Here is a 14,972-nt window from a genome sequence, read left to right as displayed (position 1 = left end):
CAATATAAATTTGGAGTAAATTGCAGTCCCAACTTTCAAAAGATTTGCTAATCAGAGCTTGAGTCAGAGATGCTCAATTGTTCTGTTATTCAAAGGAGCTCTCCTCACTATACTTCCCACCCTCCCACATGTCTTTCATGGATTCGAAAACTGGGTTCCTGAGTTCAGGGCTGATCCATATCCATATACCCTGGGGAAAGTCATGTGTGATTCCATACATAGGGCTTTGTGGATAAAGAGTCCTCTCTGTTGGGCAGTTTTAATGGCTTGCCATCTAGGTGAGTGTTCCCGAAGGAGTTCACTGCATCTTGGCAGAGTCTTATCAGTTCCATTATTCATTCAAAAATATTTGAGTACCAACTCTGTGCCAGGCCCCGTTCTAGATGCCAGGGATATAGGGTGAACCCCACTGACAGAGACTCCACTCAGTAGAACTGGCTTTCTCGTAGAGGAGCCCTCTGATAAACAAGGAAACCAAGTCATGACTCCAGACAGGTGAGAAGCCCTGTTATTTCACTCTCCACATTTGGCTGTTCTCCCACTTACTCTCCTTGAGATCACATCATCTTCATGTTCTTTCTCTCCTTGCGCGTCTATACTGCTGGGTCTTTAGATGTCCATGCCTATGTCATCACCTGGTTCGAGTGTCCTCTTCTGCCTTCCCTCGACTCCCGCTCATCCTGCTCTGACCTCGGTGGCCACCTCCTCCTGCTCTGTTATAACGGAGCACCCACACATTACAATGTCCTGCTTTTGTGGACATGTCTGTCTCCCCTGCTGGACTCCGAACACTGTAATGAGAGCACTTGTGTCTGATTTATCTTTCTCTCTCCAGGGCCTAGCACCAAGCCTTGGGAGTGGACACTCAGCGTTTGCTCCAAGAATAAATGTTGTCTTGTGGCACCTAGTGGTGGGCGGTGGTATTACAGGAATTGCTTCAGGGGGAGGCATGCTAAGGCTGGGAAGGAAAGCGTACCCCCAGTTCTGTGATTTTTTGAGAAGCTCGGCAGGAGCACTGTCACGAATAGAGGAGTTGGGCTAGCATATAGGCAGTGGTGATGGAAGAGAGGTAGCGTGGAACATTCTGGTGAGTCTTTGAAGGAAATTTAGAAATTGGAAGTTCTGAGTTCTAGGTCAGAACTAGAGGGAATACTAAGGATGCTGGGTTTTATAGCCAATGTCCAGTTGGGGTGCAGAGAAGCTGTGGCTTAACCTGGTTCCAACAGCTAGTTAGTTGCAGATTAGGTAGAGGAACCAGGCATCCCAGTTAAGAAGGCTTTCCGCTGTGCCGGGACAGGTTTGTGACAGATATGGAAACAAAGGCACAGAGAGGTAAAGTAACTTGCCCCAGATCACACAGCTAGTAAGTGGTGGAGCCTGGACCCAGACATAGATCCGTCTGATGACAGGCCAGCTTGTAACCACGAAACTATCTCGTCTCTTCTTGGAGAGTCTATTGCAGCGGTTCTCAACCTGTGGGTCGCAACCCCTTTGGGGGTTGAATGACCCTTTCACAGGGGTCGCCTAAGACCATCAGAAAACACATATATAATTACATATTGTTTTTGTGATTAATCACTATGCTTTAATTATGTTCAATTTGTAACAATGAAATTGGGGGTCATCACAACATGAGGAACTGTATTAAAGGGTCGCGGCATTAGGAAGGTTGAGAACCACTGGACTCTATTGAAATGTAGTTGTATTTTCAGAAAAACATTCACATTCTTCAAATATTAAAATCAAAGTCCCTGAATAACTTACTACGTGTATACTGGTATACATGTAGTACGTGTAAATAACATGAAGAAGGTTTTGTTTTCTCTACCACTAAAATTAAAATATTCCTATTTCTATTGTACTTCATTTAAAAATAAATATTTTATACCATATTGTAATGAGTGAGAATCTATTCCTTTAATTTCATGAACACCAGCTTTATAGTCAATGAATTTAATCAGAACATCCTTACCTATGCGGGTTTTGCACTCAGCTCTCTCTAACAACTGTTGACATAGGGACTAGAATGCATTTTAGAAATGATATTTTATAGACACAGAAAAGGTAAATGACTAGCTTGAGTTTCAAAATGAGTTGATGGAAGAATCAAAATAGAAGCCCTTCTATTACATTACTAGACTCACTGGAATTCCTAACCGCATTTACTTAGCAGTCCAGATCCTGGGACATCAGCCTGCTTTAACACAGAGAAATGTTTCTGTTGCGGGGCAGGGAGGAGAGTCAGGGAAAGGCAAAGGGAAGACTGACATGATTATTTCTAGGTCATTTCCAACCTTACTGTTATAACACAGTTTTCTAGGTGGAAGATAATATACTCATTAAAGGGAAAGTGTTCATTTTAAAATAAAGCAATAGGAGCCCTAAATGGCTCTGTTACTTAGACAAATGAGCATACATAAATGGACTCAAATTTTGTTTTTCATGCTCAGTCATATTCTGTATTAAGGCAAATAAGTAGTTATTTATAAATAAACAGTGTGTCGTTCACTTAACTTTCAAAGCTACTGATTAGAATAATAATCAGTGTTTCCATGTTGTACTATATTCATAGAAATACTGATATTGCAGTGGATAGAGATTTTAGAATGATGCTCTTTATCTCTTCATGTAATCTAGCTTTTAAAATGCACCCTAATTCATAAATGATGAAGAAAGCAATTAACATTATTCAAATGGGATATCTTGGGTAATTAAATTCTTAGCATAAATTACAAATTCCTGTCTCTTCCCCATTTTTTGCCCAAATTTATTTTTATTGAATGACCTTTGGTACCAACTTATCTACACTAATAAAAGAGAAACATGCAAATTGGTGTCACTCCCCTGCGCCCACCAGCCAATCAGTATGAGTATGCAAATTAACCCAACAAAGATGGCGGTTAATTTGCATATGCAGGCAAGGAGCGAAGACTGAAGACTGAAGGTGACTGAAGACTGAAGAGGCTTGGCTTCTCCGCTGCGGCCAGAGTGAAGGCCTGGGTCCCGGGTGCCGGAGGAAAACCGGTGCTGGCAGCCAGGGGAAGGAAGGCCTATTGCACAAATCTCTTTGTGCAACGGGCCTCTAGTTTTATAATAAAATGTTTCCTGAGGTGTTTTTTCTTTTAAATTGTAATGGCCTTTTCTGTCGAGCATGGTATTTATAAAAGTTTCTTTGATGAAAAGCTTATGAATTTTGTGCAAATAACCCAAGCAGGCTCTTAGATCAGAGATAACATTTGTATAGGACTTTTATGGCTTTATGGGATACTTTCACACTCATTTATTTGACCCTTACCTGTGAGTAGTCAGTGGAAGTCACATTTTACTGATGAGAGCAACGTAGAGGAAGGTGCCTTGGCATGGTTCTAGCTCAGGGGTGGGCAAACTTTTTGACTTGAGGGCCACAATGGGTTCTTAAACTGGACCGGAGGGCCGGAACAAAAGCATGGATGGAGTGTTTGTGTGAACTAATATAAATTCAAAGTAAACATCATTACATAAAAGGGTACGGTCTTTTTTTTTTTAGTTTTATTCATTTCAAACGGGCCGGATCCGGCCCGTGGGCCGTAGTTTGCCCACGGCTGTTCTAGCTGCACAGTAGATGTTAAACATGTACATTTAAAAAGAAAATTAACAGCCCTAGCTGGTTTGGCTCAGTAGATAGAGTGTCGACTTGTGGACTGAAGGGTCCCAGGTTCGATTCCAGCCAGGGGCACCTGCCCGGTTGCGGGCTTGATCCCCAGTGTGTGGCAGCCGATCCATGATTCTCTCTCATCATTGATATTTCTGTCTCTCTCTCCCTCTCCCTTCCTCTCTGAACTCAATAAAAATATATATATAAAAAGAAAATTAACAAAGGAACCCAACACCCAACAGGTTATTTGATTTGCTCAAGGTCACCCAGCAAATACAACTTTATGCCAAGAACTGAACTTGCTTCTTTACTCAAAAAGTCCCTATGTTGTCCTTGTCTCACTGCTATCTTCTCAGATGTTTTAAAAGGTCAAATTAAAAACATTCATTTTTCTTAATTGAGGTGAAATTCAAAAAATGCATGAGTTCTTATTTTAAATTGTAATAGTCTCTCTTCTGTCATCACTGTCTTTTTCACAGCCCATTTCCTGTATTCATAACAATGCTCATAAAATTAACCATTTTAAAGCATACATTTCAGAGGCACTTAGTATAGTCACAGTTTTCTGCAGCCATCAGCTCTATCTAGTTGAAAACTATTTTGATCATCTCTAAAGGAGACCCCACTTCCGTTAAGCAGTCACCCCAATCTCTCCTCTCTACAGCTGCTGGTATCTACCAGTCTGCTTTTTGTCTCTATAGATTTCTCTATTATATATACTTTGTGTCAATGGAATCCTACAATATATCACTGTCTTAGTCCGTTCAGGCTGCTGTAATAGAATGCCATTGACTGGATAGCTGGTAAACAACAGAAATTTATTTCTCACAGTTCTAAAGACTGGAAAGTCCAAGATCAAAGCTTGGGCAGATTTGGTGTCTTATGAGGACCTGTTTCCTGGTTCATAGAAGAGCTCTCTGGAACCTCTTTTACCAGGGCACTCATCACTTTCCAAAGGTTCTACCTCCTAATACTATTACATTGGGGATTAGGATTTCAACACGTGAATTTTGAGGGAACACAAACATTCAGTCAATTGCAGTGACCTTTTGTATCTAGCTCCTTTCATTTAGCATGATGCTTTCAAGATTAATCTGTGTTGTAGCATGTGTCAGTGCTTTATTACTTTTTATGTCTGAATTCTATTCCATTGTAGGGATAGGCCATATTTCGTTTATCCATTCATCAGTTGATGGACATTGAGTTATTTCTGTATTTTGGCAATAGTGCTGCTATGAGCATTCATGTTTGAGTGTTTGTTTGAATACCTGTTTTCAGTTCTTAGCAGTGGAATTGTCAGGTTATATGCAATTCTATGTTTAATTTTTGAGGAACCACCAAATGTTTTCCATTTCCTATCAATAATGTACAAGGGTACCAATTTACCCATGTCCTTTTCAATGCTTGTTATTTGAGGGTTTGTTTTTATTATTGTAACCTTCCTAGTGGGTATGAAGCCGTATCTCCTTGTGGGTTTGATTTGCATTTCCCTGATAAAATATTCATATTTTAATGCATAGAATTAATCATAGAATGAGCTTTGTAAAAAAAAAAAATCAACATCAAAATGAGTGGTTTCATTCATCTTCAGGAGATGGCATATGATTGCCCCTGAGGTGCACAGTTCTGGGCTGAAAAATAAAGAATATGTTGCTTTGGAATTAGAAGGATGTATGTGGACAATAAGTCAACAATCATGTAATTTCTTACATCATGTTTTTTTTTTCATGCCACCTGCCCAAAGATACATAGTTATTTGCATTGCAAAGCTCTCTTTATATACTAGTAATGCTTGCATGTCTTAATGACCTGTTAATTTATTTTTGCAGCGTGAGTGAAGACATCCAGGATGGCTCAGGGATCCGGGGAGCAAAGAGCAGTGGCAACTGCCGACCCAGAGGACAGTTCTCCAAATATGATAGTCTACCGCAAAGTAAGGCATCTGGTTAAATGCTGTGATGCTGGCTGTGATGTGTGTGTGTTTGTGTTCTGTGTGGGGTTGACCGATGGTTGACAGCTCAACAAATGTTTTCAGCCTGGACTGCCTCGACTGATAAAAGAACATCATTCGCTTCTCACATCTGATTCTCCAATTCTAAAATTCAAGGCAGTTAGATTTTGTCATACTTGGTATTGAATACTTGGGAAAATATTATGTGATTTTGTTCTCTTTAAACTCAAAGATCACCTATGTAATACAGATGGAGACATATTCTCCTTTGGTGTAAAAGCCTTACTGTAACATTGATTACATGAATGTTCTTCGGACCGATAGTATGTATAAGAACTGGTGTAGGTGCTATGGGAAACACTGAGGTACGTATATATTAGATGTTTACAGTTGGTGAGAGATATACAAGTAACTTTAATAGAGTCTATGCATTCATTTCCAAAAGAGAAGTGCAGGTGTATTGTTACATAATTGCAGAGGAGGGGAGCTTACTCCAGCCTCCGAGGTCAGGGATGGGCTGTGAAGAAATGGTCTTTGAACTCAATTTTAAAGGATGGGTAAGAGTGCTTATTTGGCAAGAAGGTCATTCCATATGGTGAGATGTGCTCTGCACAGGCAAAGAGCTGGAGAAAGGGAACAGCCGCCAGAATCAGTTTGGGCGTAGGATGGATTACTAGACGTAAACGGAGGTATGATTTGGGGAAGACAGGCTGGATGGAGCCAGATTTTTAGCATGTGGAATCATAGGCAATTTAATCATGGGAAACTCGTGTGCTGGGAGTTGTAAATCATCTGTTTGGGATTATGAGTTTTGCCCCCATGAGGCAAATGCACTGTTATCAGGGGAGATTGCAGGCTCCAGGAGGGTTGTTTCTGTGTCTGTGAGAAAGGTAAGGAGGACACTAATCTAGCAGGGGACATGCCCTTCAGAACTGAGCAGGACTGAGCAGAGGCTTTAAAGAGTCAGAATTAAAAATGACTTGGAAACGAAATGAATATGGAGTTAGGAGGTGAATAGAGAATCAGAGATGACTGGGTTTTTTGACCTTGGGTTATAGAAAGACATTGATGTTATTAATTCAAATAGAGACATTTGGAAGGGTACATTTTAAAGGAAGGAATTATAGCACATAACTTATTTGTGTGCATACTGAATTTAAGGAAATAACTGCTTATATACCTTTTTAATGTTTGTTTGTGACAATTTAACCTAACTATATTACATTTTAAGACAAAGGAGTTAATGTTCATTCATTTCACTAAATATTTGACTTGTCTGCTGGGTTCTGTGTATTCTACAAGACTCTGGGTTCGATCTCTGGTCATCATATGGGCAGTGTTGAACTAGATATTTCTGGATGATCAGTATGGTGAATTTCTCTCTTTTCTGAGTAAAAATAGAACTCTCAAACTGTTCCTGCTTCCAGTCTCAAGTTCCTTAATTCTTTGCTTTGCAAGAGGCTGCTTTGATGACCTGTTTCTAAGAGAGATGCTTATTAAGTTGTGTTAAAAAAAATAGTTTAACCGGGCTAGCCAACTAGAGAGCCATACGAATAATGGAAATACTTTTATTCATCATTACCTTCTTAACCACCCCAAACAGAGAGACCCTGTGCCAGGCTTGCAGGAACATGGGGTTTGGAGTCAGACCTGGGTTAAAGTTGCAACTTCGCCACTTCTTAGAGGTGTGACCTTGAGTCACTTTTGTAATTTCTGTGAACTTCGGTTTCTTCATTTATACAAAGAAGAAAGATAACTTGGGAAGAAGGATAGTACCTAGTGGGGTTATTGTGAAGATTCATTTAAATAGTAAATAAGGTGTCTGACATCCTGCTTGGCCTGGAGGTGGTCCATAATGAATGCTTCGTTTTCTTTTAGCTTTAAGTCTTTTTAAAGAGAGTAACACTGGAGAGGAAATAATTTATAAAATGTGTAAATGTTGATGCTGTTAGTAAATTGACTAATGTACGTTCATGCAGTGAGTTGCTTTTTTAAGACACAAGAAAACATTACAAATATATTCAGTTTATTTAAGAGATTGCAAATCAATGGATTATTAAAGGTTAATAGGAAATGTAAAGGTCATGCCATTCAAACACCTTTCCCCTGGAATGTTTGCTGTTACGTGGAAGTGAAAACTTTCTACAAGTTTGTGGGAACTTAGTTTTTACTTTTTATGCAGTAGTAGGTGACTTTTTGTTGTTGTTTTATTTAATTTAGAAACAAAATTGTGAATTGCTGTAGTTCTTTAAAGAAATGACCACTAGTCATTAGTTTTCTATCTTGGAAATATACCTTGCTTCCTCATGACACACTCGTGGGTGGGAGGTATGTATATGTTCATGTTATTTGATATATTAGTTAATTGCTATAAAAGGGATATTGGATCTGTTCAATCTGTTAGAAAGAAGATACACTTATTGCCAGTGTGGGTCCAGGATCTGGAATCATTTAAACTTAGTTAAGTTAAGCCATGGTTGTGTTGGAAACGTGGGCTATTCATCTAGTTCTCTACTCTCAGTGCTGTAGACTGTTGGCTATGGCCAACACTTACCTACTGCAGGATGCTCACTTCAAGGTGTAGCAAAAGACTGACCCCTGAAACCAAGGTCAATTCAAACATTTACTATGGACGTCCTCTGTGTAATAACTTATTCAAGGTGGTAGCTATAAAACCAGCCCTTTACGTAAAGGTCTACAACAAAAATTACATTTAAAAAACTATGCAAACAGTGCTTTCATGTTGTTTTCTTTCCCTTGTTTGTTGTCTCTTCTTCTTGTCAGACATTTCCAGTGTGAAATTTTTGCTTGGATTGTGTTGTGTTGATTCAGATGCTGACATTTAAAAAGCCAAGTCTAGAGAAGTGGAGCTTTTGGGTAAACTTCCGAGTAATAAGCAGGATGATTATGGCCGTAATGTTGTTGTGACTTTTAAATGCCATTTGGGATGGTGACCTTCTGACACATGAGTAATGATGGGTGGGTTCCTTAAGCTCACACATTTCAGAATACTCTTTGTTTTCTTTTCATGTTTTCTAGGTCATTAACCATAAGAAGTTATACTTTTCCAAAGCATGACTTATATATTGACTTAAACAGACTTTCTAATTTAGTTTTTCATCCTTCATATTCACATTTTGGATTAAAGGTGTGAATGAAAAATGTATTGGTGCCATTAAAAATCTATTTAAAAGAAAAGCTTAATTATTCATTAAGCCGCCTGGACCTGTTAACCTTTTTTATATTCCTGAGTCCAAAAGATCCTGGGTCATTGAATTGCTCAATGCAGTGATGATATTTGAACCTATATTAGATCATTTATACAAATTATAAAAATGTGGATCCTTAAAGGACCCTCCCCCACCCCCAAGATAGGTCTGAGTTAGGTCCTAGGAATCTGAGTTTTAAAATGTTGGAGCTACCTCAAAAAATTAAAAAATGGAACTGCCTTATGACTCAGCAGTTCCCTTCTGGGAATATATCCGAAGAAACTGAAAACACTAATTCAAGAGTATATGCACCCCTGTGTTCATTGCAGAGTTATTTACAATAGCCAAAATTTGAAAACAGCCCAAGTGCCCCTCAGTAGATGAGTAGTTAAAAGAGATGTGGTACATTTACACTATGTTGTAAAAACAAAGATCTCTTACCCTTTGAGACAGCATCGAGGGACCTGGAGAGTATTATACTAAGCAAAATAAGCCAGTCAGAGAAAGACAAGTATCACATGATCTCACTTACATGTGAAATCTAATGAATAAAATAAACTGATGAGTAAAATAGATCCAGAGACATAGAAGCATGGAACAGACTGACAAATCTCAGAGGGAAAGAGGGGTGTGGGAAGAGATTAACCAAAGAATTTATGTAATGCATATATGCATAACCCGTGGACAAAGACAATAGTGTGGTGAAGGCTTGGGGGTGGGGTGGGGTGGACAGGTGCAGAGTAGAGGGGGTTAATGGGGGGAAAAGGGTGACATCTGTAATACTTTCAACAATAGAAATAAATGTAAAAATAATAAAAAAACTTTTTAAAAAGGAAGAAAAAATTTTAGTTGTAATAATTTAACATTCAATAGTTAAAGTATCTTCTTGGTGCTGTCATGTTTGGTTTACTAATAACATTTAAGATATTTGTTCAGTTATCCTTCTGCAGTACCGATTGTATGGTAGAGCGTAGCAGCAACGTTCAACTAGCAGCACTGGATATTGTCAGTAATATATCGTGTCACAAATGACTTAGGAGGTTTAGAGGAAGAAGAAAAAGCCAGTGTTCTTGTGTATCAAAGGGGTCGTTAAATAACATGCCACTGCTAGCTTCTGGTCATTAACTCCTCGTCTTCTAGAATCTGGGTCTCACCTTAGTGTTGCTCTGACGTCCCAAGGTCACTTCCCCTAATGATCTAGGACCCTTGCAGTCCTGGACAGAGATTGGGTTAGGCATTATTCCAGAAAGTAAATGTGGCACTATTTTAGTTACAGAGGCAGCAGTATGCACCCTAGCCTGGAAGAGGCAGCGGTGGGGAGAAAGCTGGGAATGGGGCATTATTCTGGAATTCATAGAAGGCACTTGTAGAGGCCAGCACAAGCGAGTCAGGGATCCTGCAGATCCTGCTGACCAAGGCAGGGTGAAAATGAGAAACTCATTAGCAAATCTATATTGAGTGTCATTTGTCAGTCAGACACTGTTAGATGCTAGGAATTCAAGATGGGGGCTATTCTCTGAATGAACCCATGGACCAGTGGGGCAGAGATGGGTACTTAGACAGTTGCAGTACTTGTAAAGACCAGAATTGTAAAGGTCTGGGAGGAGATAGAAGGGTGAGGAGGCCCATACCAGGAGAGAGAATGGTGATGTCATGGAAGACATCCAGGGGGTTTGGCACCTGCTTTAATTCTTGAAATATGATTAGAATCAACCTGGCAGACAAGGGGAGAAGAACTGAAGGAGGCAGGAGAACCAGCACAGGTAGAGGGACAGAGCTGTGATGTGGTATGCTGAGTTCTAGAAGCTTCAAGCGGCTGTTTTCATGGAACTGGGTTTTTGTGATGAAGGGATGAGAAATAGCTCTGGATGGGCAGCTTAGGGTCAGATCATGAAAACCTTGTACTTTAGGCAGAGAGTTTGGATGTTGTACAGATATCTCCCCTCCATGCCTCCACACCCGTGCTCAACCCCTCTATGCGCTGTTTGCATGTGGACATGTACCTGGCTTCTGCGACCTCTGACTTTCCGTTGAATTTGGCCAGTAGAAACCTGGGGAGAGATGGGAAGGAGGAAAAGGCAAAGTTGGGGTATTTCTCCCCCTGGCTCCCTCTCCACAAAGTCTTGCACTGGCTGTGTCCCTTGACTGAAGGTCATTGCCCCTCTCAAGGTAGAATGCTCTCCTCTTCTGGGTCCTGATACCCCTTTTCTCTACTTGTCCTCATGGTCCTTGGGGTGGCTCCAGTTTGTATTAGTAATCTATCTATCGGCAAACAATTTACCCCCCAAACTCAACGGCTTGCATACATTTATATGTCCTGGTTTCTGTGGAGGCAGTAATCCTAGTGCACATTAGGTGGGCCCTCTGGTTCAAGGTCTCTCACAAGGCCACAGTCAAGATGTGGGCTGAGATTGCAGATTCATCTGAAGCCTCAGTTGGGGAAAAGGTCCAATTCCAAGCTCCCTCATGTGGTTACTGGATGGATTCAGTTCCTCGAGTGCTGTTGGAAGGATCACCTCGGCTCCTCACTGGCTGTTGGCCAAAGCCTACTCGCAATTCCTTGCCACATGTGCCTCTCCCTAGGGCAGCTTGTCTCATCAGAATGAGCCGGAGAGAGGAGGCAGAGGGGGTGGGGATTGGTAGTGGCAGTCTCACTATTTCATAACCTAATATTGGACATAGCGTCTCATCCCTTTGTTAGGAACAAGTCACTAGGTCCATCCCCAGGGGAGGGGTTTATCTAAGGGCCTGAGGAAAGGAGGTTGAGCTCTCTGTGGGCCACTTTAGAAGCCGTATACCACACAGTTCTACTTCCTCAGGTCAGAGCCTTCTGAGCGTTCTCCTATGGCTCCACTATACCATTTAGATTGAAGAACCTTTATATTTGGTCCTTATTGAAATAAACCTTCCTTGAATTGTCCTATATTATGTGTGCCATCTTTTTACTGATAAGGCTGTGACTCATATAGGTATTATTCCAGAAGCAAGGAGAAACCATTGAGACCCCGTTTTTCTTCATAAGGAAATTTTCCAGGAAAGGATTTGAAGCAGGAGATGGAGAATGGGAATGTGGAGGGACGGTGTATGGAAATGGTAGGATTGTAGGCAGAAGGATAGTTAAGCAATTTTCCAAGAATTCAGGTGAGGAAAAAATGACGTCCAAACCAGAGGCAGTGGTAATGGAGGAGCAATGTGTTTGAGAGATGGTTGGAAGGTAGGATCAATAGGACTTGGTTACTGATAAGATGTAGGGAGAATCTGAAGGTAACGAGAAGGAACAAAGAAGGGTCTTTTTACTAGGTTATGCCTGGGAGCTGTTAAAGGTCTCTTGGGACCAACAAAATTTTGAACCAAACACTAACTATAGAACTGGATGGCCTGCCCCTCTCCTCCTTGTATGTAGGTAAATCAAGATTTTCATGGGAAAACTGTGTAATTGGGCCAGTATATCTGGGTATTTATTGGGGCTGTGCCGTTGGTTCACTTTTGGCTGTGCACAGGTTGTTTCTCCATTTAGTCCAGTTCTGTCATTTGCAAAGTGAGAGGTTAGCTAGGCTGGGTGATCCCATAAATATTTCAGTTCTAACATTCTAGGTCTTCCATTACCTAAAATAAAGGAATGAACATTTTATTATCTGTTTATTCTTTCATAGCCTCCTTTGCTTATTTTCTGCCTTTATAATTTTCTTTAAATAATTAACCCAAGCAAAACTTTCAAAATAAGTAACTCAGTACGTTTAAAACAAGTGCATTTTGGTCTTGAACATTTAGGATTTTCTTTCATTCTTTTCTTTTTTTAAACATTAAATAAAATTATCAAGGTTGAACTTTAGAGAGTGTTCTGAGTAACCGATTTAATTGTTCAATCTGCATTTTCAGATTCCTTTCATTAATTATTTTGAGGGGTTTTTTTGTTGCCGTAGGAAAAAACTGTTTTGTTTTCCTTTTCCCTGAGGATTAGGCTTGCCAAGGGGAAAGTTCCCCATTCTATGATTTTGGTTGGCAGGAGACAAGAGAACAGGCAAGTTCTAGACCAGTGGTATCAGTGTGCACAGATGATAAAGACGCTATTTTTAGTGTGGGGAATATACCATCGTGTGGTTTTATGATGTGTTAACATGAGTATAACTTTCTAATTTAAAAAAGCCTTTGCTGTGCTTCAGGCTTTATTTCTTCTTTTTTTTTTTTTTTTCATTTCATTTTGGAGTCTAAGATTTTGCATTTTGGCAGACAGTTTATTAGTCTAACTATTGACACTCCTGTGTACTTACACTATGGAGAACATGAATGACTGCAGAGTCCAATTTCCCATTCTCAGTAGTTTGAACAAGAAAAATGAAAAGCTAATAGATAGCAGTGACTGGAAAATGAACATGTTAAAATCATTGGGGGGGGGATAGAAGCATTATATTTTAAAAATCTGTTAGTTTGCCAATAAAAACTGGAAATGGACAAATTTTTTTGGTTAGCATTTCCACTTCTAAAAAGTTATTACAATAAGGGAATGAAAAAGTACACAGACAGAAATCTATATATATAAAAAACCAGCGACCAGAACACCAGAATGATCGGAATGACCGGTTGCTATGACACCCACTGTGGTGTGGCCAACCAGCCTGATTGAGGGTGGGGCCCACTGGCCAACCACCCGTGGCCCCTCCTTCCGGCTGGCCCTGCCCCCGATCACCCCTTCCACCCCCATCAGGGATGGGGCCCGCCAGCCAAGAGCCCATAGCCCCGCCCCTGGCCGACTCTGCCCCCGATCAGCCCCTCCACCCCCATTGGGGGCAGGGCTGGCCGGCCAACCACCCTCGGCCCCTCCCCCCAGTCAGCCCCACCCAATTGGCCCCCATCGGGGTGGCCGGCCAGATCCCACCCGTGCACGAATTTGTGCACCGGGCCTCTAGTATAGATATAAATATTCATGCATGCCAAAAGAATATTCATGCCTCTGTGGTTAATAATATCCAAAGATGGAAATAAATAAAATATCTAATGGAAGGAAATTAGTTAAATAATTATAGTGGGATAGGAGTCATATTTGGGATGATCCCACAGTAAGGTTACTGGATTTTTGTTTGGTAGACCTGTCTTGAAAAGAAGAAGATTACTGACATCTTAACATATGTCAGATTGAATATTCTTTATTTTTTAAAACCTACAAGACTTTACCAGTTTTGTTTTTCAGAATTTTTATTTGCTAAATATAATGGTTATGCATATTTCCTAAAATTATGGTTTCATTGCTCTTTATTATTTTCTGCATCTCTGTGCTTACCTCTGGGATCATTTTTATTTTGTCTGAAGAACTAACTACCTTTAGTATTTTCTTTAGTGCAGTTCTACTGGAGATAAATTCTCTCAGTTTATGTTTGTCTAAAAATGTCTGTTTCATATTAAGTTTTTGAAGGGTGTTTTTTTTCCTTGATATAGAATTCTGATTGTCAGTTATTTTCTTCACATGCTTTGGTGATAACTTTCATTGTCTCTTGGCTTCTATTGTTTTTATTAGGAAGTTAGCTGTCGGTTTTATTGTTATTTTTTAAATGTAATCTCTTTTTACATTTGAGTGCTCTTAAGATTTCTTTCTTTTCTAGCAGTTTTACTATAAGGTATTGTTTTATTATTTATTTTCCTTAGAATTAATAGCAATTTTTAAAATTTGATTGATGCTTTGAAAATTCTCAGCCATTTACTTCTCAAATATTGTTAATGCCTAGTTTTCTTTTTTAACTCTTCTTGGGGTTCTGTTCATATGTTATGACTTGTTCTCTGTGCTTCATGTTTCTTATGCTCTTTTATGTATATTTTTATTTCTTTCTGTTTCAATATGGATATTTTCTATTAACTTATCCTCAAGCTCATTAGTTCTTTCCTTAACTGTATCTAATCTATGGTCAAACCCATTTTATTGAATTATTACTTTAAATATTGCTTTTCTAAGTTCTAAAATTTGTATTTAATTCCTTTTCAGAGTTTCTCATTTCGTGCTAAAATGATCTATTTTGTCACTTAACTCCTTAACCATATTAATCATAATTATTTCAAAATCTATATTTGATACTTCAAAATCTTTATCACTTTTTCTAGCTTTTTAAAAAATTAAGTTCTGGACACTGTTTATACAACTAACATTGGAAAAATAATTTAAGGCTCTGGGAGAATGTTATCTTACTCC

The 14,972-nt window shown here is 39.6% G+C and overlaps 1 protein-coding gene across 8 annotated transcripts in view; it reads left to right on the top strand.

Moving 5' to 3' along the window:
- The window catches only part of RGS6 (regulator of G protein signaling 6), a 483,882-nt gene that overhangs the window by 20,932 nt on the left and 447,978 nt on the right, over positions 1-14,972 (top strand). For all 8 annotated transcript variants that reach the window (XM_070417229.1, XM_070417238.1, XM_070417234.1 and 5 more), the window contains exon 2: positions 5,464-5,567. In XM_070417229.1, the coding sequence (XP_070273330.1) occupies positions 5,484-5,567 (84 nt within the window). In that variant the 5' untranslated portion in view covers positions 5,464-5,483. The remainder of the gene's footprint in view (positions 1-5,463; positions 5,568-14,972) is intronic.

Source organism: Myotis yumanensis, unplaced genomic scaffold (assembly GCF_028538775.1).
Source record: "Myotis yumanensis isolate MYYU_CA2020_CCGP unplaced genomic scaffold, mMyoYum1.0.hap1 SCAF_1, whole genome shotgun sequence".
NCBI classification, from domain to species: Eukaryota; Metazoa; Chordata; class Mammalia; order Chiroptera; family Vespertilionidae; genus Myotis; species Myotis yumanensis.
The sequence above is the reverse complement of the archived record's forward strand: the minus strand, read 5'-3'. Positions and strand labels throughout refer to the sequence as shown.